The sequence below is a fragment of the Bos javanicus genome, chromosome 9 (genome assembly GCF_032452875.1).
Source record: "Bos javanicus breed banteng chromosome 9, ARS-OSU_banteng_1.0, whole genome shotgun sequence".
Lineage (NCBI taxonomy): Eukaryota > Metazoa > Chordata > Mammalia > Artiodactyla > Bovidae > Bos > Bos javanicus.
Genome location: NC_083876.1, coordinates 72,680,126 through 72,691,251, shown reverse-complemented (window position 1 = coordinate 72,691,251; position 11,126 = coordinate 72,680,126). Strand labels below are relative to the sequence as shown.

The 11,126-nt window shown below is 37.8% G+C and overlaps 1 protein-coding gene and 1 non-coding gene across 2 annotated transcripts; one reads left to right on the top strand and one right to left on the bottom strand.

Moving 5' to 3' along the window:
• Nucleotides 1–5,182: 5,182 nt before the first annotated feature.
• On the bottom strand, nt 5,183–5,471 carry LOC133254455 (mitochondrial import inner membrane translocase subunit Tim10-like). The gene is given in 2 exon segments (XM_061428700.1): nt 5,183–5,432; nt 5,435–5,471. Coding segments are annotated over 2 exon segments (264 nt in total). The 3' UTR covers nt 5,183–5,205.
• A 4,946-nt stretch (nt 5,472–10,417) lies between these two features.
• Nucleotides 10,418–10,524, top strand: LOC133254537 (U6 spliceosomal RNA). The gene has a single exon (XR_009738708.1). It is a non-coding gene; the product is annotated as a U6 spliceosomal RNA (small nuclear RNA).
• Nucleotides 10,525–11,126: the final 602 nt, after the last annotated feature.

The following is an 11,126-nucleotide window of genomic DNA, read 5'->3' as shown; positions in this document are numbered from 1 at the left end:
CTTAGTAACAAAATCTTGATTAAAGGGAAAAAAGCAAAGAAAATTTAAGTCACAAAAGCATATTGAAAAGATATTTATAAAAAAAAGAGGTATGCATTGCTGACCTACAAAATAGTATAAATGGCAGGCATCACTTTGACTTACCATTCCAAGATAAGATGCACTGTGTGTGTATGCGTGTGTGCTAAGTCACTCAATCCTGTCTCTGACTCTTTGTGATCCTATGGAATGTGGCCCACCAGGTTCCTTCGTCCTTGGAATTCTCCAGGCAAGAATACTGTAGTGGGTTGCCATGCCCTCCTCCAGGAGATCTTCTTGACCCAGGGGTCAAACGTTCATCTCCTGGGCTCTTGCATTATAGGCGAATTCTTTACCACTGAGGCAATGGGGAAGCCTAAAGGGGATTATTTAATCTCAAAAATAAGGTAATGATTAAAGTGAAGATGTGATTGTCCTTTGTATATTCTGACATATGTAGCTCAAGTTCTATATTCAGAATCTGTCAATATTTAACTTATAATTGAAAGTAACTATATCAGATTGGCTTTAGGCTACAGTGAGTTTCGTTGTCATAGCAAGTAAACTTTGTGGTTGTAGCTGACAAATTCATTAAGCATCACAGTGCAAATGTAACCACCAAAAGTTAACATAATTTTAAACTGGAAATAGAAATGTAGCTCTGGACAGCAAAAGCTAGGTTTGATATTTAAAAAGAAGGATTGGAGTCCTGATCATACAGCTGGAGTATCTTAAAGTGGTGTGTATTCTAAGATGAGTGGGAAGAAGAGAAATTATGATAAGTCTCCTATATATGAACCTTCAAGTTGTGAACTTTTAAAGATGCGAACATGAAGCTTACTAATGAAGACCTGTTGGAATGGGAGACCCAGAGAAGGGACAAAGAGAGACTAGAGGAAGAAGGAGCAACTGAAGAATCAGAGATTCATGGTGCAGAAAATGGCAAGGGGATTTTTTTTATTTGAGGAGGCATTGTTAGTTTTTGAGACATAGGACCAAAATGTAGAATGATACATGAAGGTTGCAGCAGCCGTTCAGAATGCAATCCAATGATACTGTGTCATCTATGATGAGAAAAAAAGCTGCTACCCAGGGCTTTCCTGGTGGCTCAGACTGTAAAGAATCTGCCTGCAAAGTGAGAGACCTGAGTTCGATACCTGGGTTGGGAAGATCCCCTGGAAGAGGGCATGACAACCCTCTCCAGTATTCTTGCCTGGAGAGTCCCCATGGACAGAGGAGCCTGGTGGGCTATAGTCCCTAGGGGTGGCAAAGAGTTGGATACAACTGAGCGACTAAGCACAGCATAGCACCCAGACATCACTGGATCATTTGTTCCAAGAGAGTAGATAGATTTGAATTCAGCAAGGAACCAGAACCCATACTAGCAAAGTCAGGGGTGAGTAATATTACAGCTTGCCGCCCATCTTCTATTGCTGACAGTCCTTCAGCTCTACCATCTCCCACCCCACTCCCTCCTCCAGTCAATAACTCTTCTTGCCTGTTCACTTGATGCCAGCCTGTGTGTGCCAGCTGTTGCAGTACTACTGTATTTTTCAAAGTACTGTACTGTGAGATAAAAAAGAAACACTTTTTATTTTTTTGTGTTTGCTTTTTTATATATTATTTGTGAGAAAAATGCATGTATTAAAGTCTCTCAGTCGTGTCTGACTCTTTCTGACTCTTTGGACTCTGTACAGTCCATGGAATTCTCCAGGCAAGAATACTGGAGTGGGTAGCCTTTCCCTTCTCCAGGGGATCTTCCCAACCCAGGGAACAAACCCCGGTCTCCTGCATTGTGGCGGTTTCTTTACCAGTTGAGTCACAAGGGAAGCCCCGTGAAAAAGTATTATAAACCTATTATAGTACAGTACTATATAGCCGATTGTGTTAGTTGAGTACCTAGGCCAACTTTGTTGGATTTACGAACAAATTGGACTTACGAATGAACTCTCAAAATGGAACTTGTTCATATGTAGGGGACCTACTATCTATCATACAAGGAATAAAGAAAGTGAGAGTATCCAGTTTAGAGAAGAGAGAACTCTTGAGAGATTTGATAGTCTTTCCTAGGATCTAGAAGGCTATCATGGAAATAGCAGAAACATAGACCTGCTTCCACACATAGAAATGTTCAGAAATGAAATAGTTACAAAGAAATCAGATTCCTGTAATAGGGGTGTTCACACAAGGCCATTTGATGGAGACGTTGTGAAGTGGTTTTTAAATCTGACTCAAGACCTATTTGAGAGTCATGAAGTGAAAGCTTAGTAGATAATTATAGCATTTTTTCTCTTAACAGAGAATAAATAAGAAATATTCATGTTCTCAGCCTGCAGGAAAGCTTATTATTTCATAAAACTTTTGTTACAAAAACACACCACACACACACACATGCATGCACATGAATTGTGTTCTAGGTTTCAGTTTAAAATAATTTCTTCTTGTGAATTGCAGTCCAAAAAATAAAGCGTGAAAGTCAGCATTCTAGTTGTCATCTTCCTAATTCCCAGAAGAAAATCAGAAACCAGACACATCTGAGCTGATATCCCAGTCACAAATCTTTCATTTAACCTCTTTATGACTAAGTTCCCCATTTGAAAAAGTGGAGAAAATCATGACAGCTACCTCTGGAGTTTATACACACACACACACACACACACATAATATTTTTAAAAGATATATCTAAGTGCTTAATGCTTTTTAAAGATTAGGTCATCACTTCTGCACTTCTTTGAAATGACTTTGAAGAAAATCAGAGGTTATTAGGAATTTCCTGGCGGTCCTAAAGTGGTTAGGACTTGCCACTCTCACTGTTGGGGCCCAGGTTTGATACTTGGTGTGGGAACTAAAATCCTGCAAGCCACCTGTCATGGCCAGAAAAGAAAAAGAAAGCAGGAAAGAAAGGAGGAAAAGACAATCAGGGGTTCTTGAGGGGTTTTAAAGACTCATTCCTTGTTTTCTTCCGTCACTGACCCTGACATGTACAGACAGGTGGCCTTGATAAGATAAATAAATTAGGACAGTGTCCCTGGGAACTGGTTGCAGGGGTGGGGAAGGGTAACAGAGCGTGTGTTCAGCAATTTAATACAATAACATGATTCATTCCCAGACACCCAGATGTAGCTCTCTGGGATTCTGCGATGATTTTGGAGGGAAAAGGACCCCTTCCATTTTTTTTCAATGGCTCTTTTGCAACTGTTAACTTTGGCTGTTGGTGTCTCCCCAGCTGGGACATTCATGTTATCAGAGAATTGGCCCCTCGTGTGTAAGCCCCATTGTGTGACCAAGGCTGCTGTGTGGGTTCTGTACCATTGGTGTTTATTGCTGTTTGGGTAACAGGAAGAAACCTGGTACTTTTGTACTGTTCAAACACTCATCCTATTCATGGCCACTGTTTATGCCGAAAGAAAATGTTCTCACAGAGAGACCAATAATTTAGAAAATATTTGAACGGGAGGTTGAATAGTTTCTATTAGAGTCTTTATTAGTGATCTTGATTTCTGAATACAATGGGACTCTGTTAGAAAATGTTCTCTACCATGGATTTGGTTTATTGCAAGCCAAATCTTATTCCCCATATACAGAATAAAATCTCTATTGCCACAAGACAAAAAGCTTGTAATATGGTTGATTCTTATTCCCAACTTCTGGGACAATAGGAAGATTTGTAATCAAATAATATATATTTATATTATATATATTTATATATATTTGCATTGATATATAAATATTTATATATATTTAAATTATATTTATATATTTATATTAATATATAAATGTTTATATATCAATGTAAATGTATATAAATATATATAATATAAATATATATTATTTGATTACAAGTACTCTTACCTGGAAAATCCCATGGACAGAGGAGCCTGGTAGGCTGCAGTCCACGGGGTCGCTAAGAGTCAGACACGACTGAGCGACTTCACTTTCACTTTTCACTTTCATGCATTGGAGAAGGAAATGGCAACCCACTCCAGTGCTGTTGCCTGGAGAATCCCAGGGACGGGGGAGCCTGGTAGGCTGCCGTCTATGGGGTCACACAGAGTTGGACACGACTGAAGTGACTTAGCAGCAGCAGCATATTAATATTTAATGTAATATAACTAGATTACAAATCTTCCTATTGTCCCAGAAGTTGGGGATAAGTATATATATCACTCATTGGGAATAAGAATATATATATATATATATAGTACTCATTGTAGAAAATGAACAAACTACATAAAACGTGAGATGTCATTGCAGATGTTTTAGAAAGTACAAAGGTGGTACTACTCATTATCCTTAACATTTAGAAACTTTCCAAGTTAGGATACTGAATTGGGTAGATATGAAAGAGATTTAGACTCTTAGGAATATCTGAAAGTTTGTTGGCTGGTGACTTGTCTCTATTACTTTTCATTAAAGTAGTATAACTGAGGAAGATCCACTTCTTTGAAATGTTACTTATGGGTATACAATAAGCTATAAGTCCTCAAAGTCAAGCATGCTGTATCTCTATAACAACTTTATTTATCTATAAATTAATGTCTAGAGGTTTGTACCTCTTAATCACTTATTTCACCTCTTATTTTACTCTTCCGCAACTCCTATCTTAGCAACCACTAGTTTGTTTTCTCTATGACTTTTTCTGTTTGGAGCTTATTGTTTGGTTTTTCTTGGATTCTGCATATAATTAAAATCCTATGCTATTTGTCTTTCTCTGTCTGACTTATTTCACTTATCTAAGTCCAGCCATGTTGTTGCAAATGGCAAGACGTCATTCTTCTTTTAGGGTTGAGTAATACTCCTGTGTGTGTGAGCGGGTGCACGCAAGCACACATGCACATGTGTGTGGCAGAGAGGAAGTGGGATTTCAATGTATCTTACTTTGCTAAAGTAAAATTGGCCATAAATGAGCCTATTTCTTTCTTTCTTTTTTTTGGTGTCAACAAATTTGTTTTAATACATAATATATATATACATTCACACACACAGTCACAGGCCAGTGTGACAAATACCCTTCTCCACCCAAGAAAGGGTTCCATCATACATCCAGGCTCCTGGAGACTCTCCGGAAGGAGCCCAGGCCTGGCAGTCTTCACAGGTGACACCCAAGGCGGGGAGTGGGGTGGGGGGCACTTTTATTAGACAAGTGGGAAAGGATGGGGTGCACCTTAGGGTGTACTGTCGAGCACCTCACACAGGCCCAGAACTCTGCTGCACCCTCTTCAACAGCTCCTCATCCTGCATAGACAACTCTGTCAACTTCTTGCCCATGCACTCATGGATGTCCAGGTACTTGGAGGCATACGGGTCCAGGCACACGGACTCGCCCTTGGACAGCTCTGCTTCCTTGTAGTGGGGAGGCATGCACTTCCGGTGGTAGGCACTGGTCATTCTGTTGTACATGTCGGCCATCTCTACTCCAGCTCTGCGGCCAGCTAGGCCCTGAGTGGGTCCATCTCAGCACTGCGCCCTGGAAGAGATCTCCTGCAGGCCTCCTAGCTCCGCGCACAGCCGGGGCAGGGCGGAAGCACGTGGGGTGCGGCCGGAGGGAAGTCCCGCCAAATGAGCCTATTTCTATAAAAAGCAATAAATACTTCGGACCCCCTGAATTCCTTTATACCTTCTCTATTCAGAAGATGTAGTCATCCTTTTAATGGGCAGTACTTCTTAGAAGGGGTTCTTCAGACTGACTAATGGATGGCTGCTTGACATATCCAGAGATATATGTTAATAACTTTAGTCCTGCTTTTGACATGAATTAATCATTTCCCCGCTTGAGGTTCTCTTTCACACAGTTAACTTCTCTCTATCCAGTTCTGATAAGGGTTTTTGTAGTGGTCATTATCTCAGATTGGGGCAGATTTTCTCTGAGATAGCTTGCCTCTCTGAGGTGATCTAAAGGAAAATCAAAAAGTTTGAAAAGTAATATTCTCATGTGAAAAAGGAAAGAGGGAGACAGAATTAGATGATCAGAAAAGCTTTACTTTGCAGTGCTGAAAAATTCGTGGTTACTCAGTGGCTTTGGGACTCATACAAAGTATGTTTCACCCCTCCATTATTCAATGGTCTCTCAAATGAAACCCACCAAAGCAGATTTCATTGCAGTTAACTACTTCCAGAATATATATAAACAATCATAGAAGAATTCTGAGAAGTGTATTGGGAATCGAATAAAAACATCTGAATTTATCAGTATATTTGATAAGAATTTTTATTTAATATTTATCCCTTTAAAGTTCAGGAGGATGTAGGGCAAGCTAAGAACTGCACCCCATAAACCACAAGCCAGTCTATTTTTCAAGAGTATAAAGAAAAACTGCTGCTGCTGCTAAGTCGCTTCAGTCGTATCCGACAAAGAAAAGCAGATATATATATAAATATTCTGAAACAGATGAAATAAAAATGAGGCTAATGACTCAACATTTTTGATACTTAACAGTGGGTTGACTTAGTTTTAGTTCCAGGCACGGGCAAAGGTTCAAATTGGAACTCATTTTATTCAAACTGGTTTTCCCACCATCTTTAGTTACATCGTGACTGAACTCCCACCACCCTGCCTCAAATACCAAACATTTTGCCAATACTTTCACTGGATTAAAGAAAGAGCTGAAGTAAACATGTTATGATATCCCCAAAGAACACGTATCTTTTTTTCACTAGTTCCCTGTATTTTCTAGAGTCTTTCACTAATGTGAGACTGAACTCAAACAAGACCACATCTTTGCCGCCAGCTATTTTTGTAGAGAAATCATCTGTAAAGGACAGACACACTCAGTTCATTGCCCAGCCAACTTCCAACTAAGTCCAAACCCATTTAGTTGCAAATCCAATATCATTATTTTGTACAAAATGTCTAGCCACTTTCCTTTAGACTACAATCCTTAAACTTTGTGCAATCCAAGGAAAGCCTGTTTATCTGTCATATAAAGGAAGAAGTGGCTTCATCTTGTCTGAGAACCCTAAGATATCCTATAAAACCTTCTAGATCTACCACACAGTGATGCTCATAGATTAAAGCCATGAACTTTTCTTCCTCTCACAGTAATATTTTAAGGTTTATGAAAACCATATAAAGCAAACTAGATTTGTTCCCATAATCTCAGACCTCTGGGCTTAGTTACTGATTTGCAAAAACCCACTTACACAGGAAAATTTAAAATGTGCCTGTTACCAAAATACTTTGGAGAATATTAATTTTTGCCTCAAGAGTGTCTTAAAATTACCTCATTCCCCACCACTGTTACCCATTTCTATCCTAGTGTGAACTGTTTCTTCACAGTGGAAGGGCTTATATTCTTTTTTCCATCTCTTTTGTGTAGCATCAATTGACTCAAACCAACCATGGTTCTTTAAAAAAAAAAAAAATGAGATACAGTTGATTTACAATGTTTCAAGTGTACAGCAAAGTGATTCAGTTATAGGTATATTTAATTACTCATACATATATTCTTTTCAGACTCTTTTCCATTATAGGTTATTATAAGATATTGAATATAGTTCCCTGTGCTATACAGTAAGTACTTGTTGTTTATCTATTTTATATATAGTAGTGTGTATCTATTAATACCAAACTTGTAGTTTATCCCTGCCCCCAACCTTTTTCTCTTTGGTAATCATAAGTTTGTTTTCTATGTCTATGAGTCTGTTTCTGTTTTGTAATTAAGTTCATTTGTATTATTTTATTGGATTCCACATGTAAGTAATTTCATATATTTGTCTTTGTCTGATATTCTTTGCTTATTGTAATAATCTCTAAGTCCATCCATGTGACTGCAAATAGCGTTATTCTATTTTTTATGGTCAAGTACTATTCCATTGTATATATGTATACGTGTGGGTACCACATCTTCTTTATCCATTCATCTGTTGATGGACATTTAGTTTGCTTCCATGTCTTGACTATTGTAAATAGTGCTGAAATGAACACTGAGCTGCATGTATCTTTGAATTACAGTCCTTTTCCATATATACACCCAGGAGTGGGATTGATGGGTCATACAGTAACTCTATTTTTAGTTTTTTAAGGGAACCTCCATACCCATGGTTCTTTTTCCCCTCAACTGTGGCTTAGGTCCCCAAGGATGCCATCAAAGAGTTACTCTAAAGGTTTCCACATTTGAGTTGTTCTCAGGCAAGAGTCTCAGGCTAAAGGTAAAGGACCCAGGAACAAAAAGATCCCAGGATGGTTGGTGTGCTTGACTGAAAAGAAGGAATCCTACTTTATGCCAGAAATTACTGTTTATGCTTGGAACACAATAAGTGCTATGGTAAGTTATTAGCAATGCATTTCAGTTAAGACCAAAGGCCTGGTCATAACTACCAAAAAAATCACAGAGATTTGTAAAAAGAGCATGTAATACTTTGGATAATTCTGATAGTTTATTATACTATTCCAAATAAAATTAATCTGTAAAGCAAACATGACACACAGGATTCAATCAGTGATCAGTTATAATTATTTGCTGTGTGTGGTCTTGGAATGTAAGAAATAGGGTTCTGCCAGTAGCATGTCATTTCCTGCCCAGTTGTGCCCAGAAGGCCAAGTGGGTTTATGTGTTCATAGAAGAGTATGAGTTTGGTCTGATAATGAGCTTTAGTTTAGGATTGGCAATCAATTACGTAAAGCTGTTCCCTTCTAAATAAGCATCCTGGAGATTATTACATTACTTAAAAGTGAAGTGCTGTAATATGCTAATTTCACAGTATTGAATCCTGCCAAAAGTTGGAGAGGTTGTACAGTGTTCCCATTGGGCTGTTTAAGCCTAGAGCTTGTCAGCTTCAGTCCTTATCTGTATCATGACCACAGTGTTACATAGGTACTAGTTGTCTTTGTAGTCAAGATACAGAGATATACCTTGCATTAAGATAAAATATCAGAGAAGATATCATGGAAGGGTTTTTTATATATATATATGAAGGTAAGGGTGAGTGGGAGGTAGACTGGGAGGATGGGAGTGTTCCTTAGTCATGTCAATTCACACTTTAAATACATAAGAAAATCATCTGAAAAATACTCTGATCATTGCTTTAATTAGTCCCTGGTTCAGGAGTATCTGTTCTGAGACTAAGCATTTGCTGTGGACCACTTACATGGCAATCAGAGTGATAAAACCATCATGTGTATCAATCAATCACATTATCTTCAGTATATTGTTTTGCTGATCAGATTGTGAAAAGTCATATTTATTCAAAGAAGTAATTCAGACAAAAGGAAATATAACCAAAATGATATAATGTGGGTGAACTTCAAGGAAATATTAGAGCTATTCTATTGACATTTTCATAAAAGGGACAAAGAGAGACTGTGTTACACTTGAAATGTCCCAAGAAGAAAAGTATTCTAACAAGAAAAGTCAATGAAAACACTGCAAAGAAAATTCAACAATAGATTACCTAATTAGCTGTAAAGAGTATGTTATAAACACTGCCTTCCTAATCCCCAACACATTTGGTATAGGAATATAATAAATAATCAAGCAGTATAATTATTTAATGAGGTAAAAGCATAAAATAATATAGATAGCAGTTGCCGAAAATCTTCAGTAAATAAAAATCTATTTGAAAGCTTTTGAAACTGATTCCATTGCAGTGCAGAATGATAGAAAAGGAAGGGGTCAATACCAATAATCAGTACTGTTGTACATGGGGAGGTTGAGATAGGCACACTGCATTTTCTCTCCCAGGATAAATGAATCAGAGCAAATGGAATAATTTACCAACAATACAAGTCATTGAAATTCAAGTTGCTGTCAAACCCAGAGAGATTCTTTCCACAGTATCTGCCTGAAAGACTGAAAGCTGAGTTGGTTATTTAAAATGATTTAGCTATTTGACACCAAATATTTAGGAACAGGTGCACAGATAAGAACTAAAAATCTGTCAGTGGACGCACAGGAAAGGTGATTCCAAGGCTAATATACCAGCTAATGTATATATTCAGGTTTTCTTATTTTTAGATGACTAAATATAAAAAAAGAATTCTACTTCCTACTTTTCAAGTAGAAGGAAAAAGGAACACAGGAATATGCATCCTGGAGCAAATAAACTTCCTTAGCCCAATCTCAAAAATGACCACAGTCACCATCAAATATAAGGCACACTGTGGTGAAGGAGAAATCAGAGTAGAAAGACACAGCATTTTAAATTAAACAAAAACAAAAGGCTTACTTCTGCAAATCTTGCAAAAATATATGACAACATGAACACATAGCTAGACCTCCCAGAGCCCAGGAGGAGGTGCCCTGAAACATGTTTCATTAGTTTCACAGTGAATTCACCTGCAGTCTTTGTCCTTTGGATTTTGCCCTTTAAAAGTTCATTTATTTTAGGGTGAGCAATTGTTACATTCTCTCAATTCACTGAGAAAATGAGGAAATAAAGTATGCATGAAAAGTGGGATAGGGTGCTCGCTTCGGCAGCACATATACTAAAATTGGAACAATACAGACAAGATTAGCACGGCCCCTGCGCAAGGATGACAAGCAAATTTGTGAAGCGTTCCATATTTTTTGAGGCCACCATCACCCTAATACCAAAACCTAACAAAGATCCCACAAAAAAGAACACTACAGACCAATATCACTGATGAACATAGATGCAAAAATCCTTAACAAAATTTTAGCAATCAGAATCTAACAACACATTAAAAAGATCATACACCATGACCATGTGGGCTTTATCCCAGGGATGCAAGGATTCTTCAATATCCACAAATCAATCAATGTAATACACCACCTTAACAAATTGAAAAATAAAAACCATATGATTATCTCAATAGATGCAGAGAAAGCCTTTGACAAAATTCAACATCCATTTATGATAAAAACTCTCCAGAAAGCAGGAATAGAAGGAACATACCTCAACATAATAAAAGCTATTTATGACAAACCCACAGCAAACATTATCCTCAATGGTGAAAAATTGAAAGCATTTCCTCTAAAGTCAGGAACAAGACAAGGGTGCCCACTTTCACCATTACTATTCAACATAGTTTTGGAAGTTTTGGCCACAGCAATCAGAGCAGAAAAAGAAATAAAAGGAATCCAAATTGGAAAAGAAGAAGTAAAACTCTCACTATTTGCAGATGACATGATCCTCTACATAGAAAACCC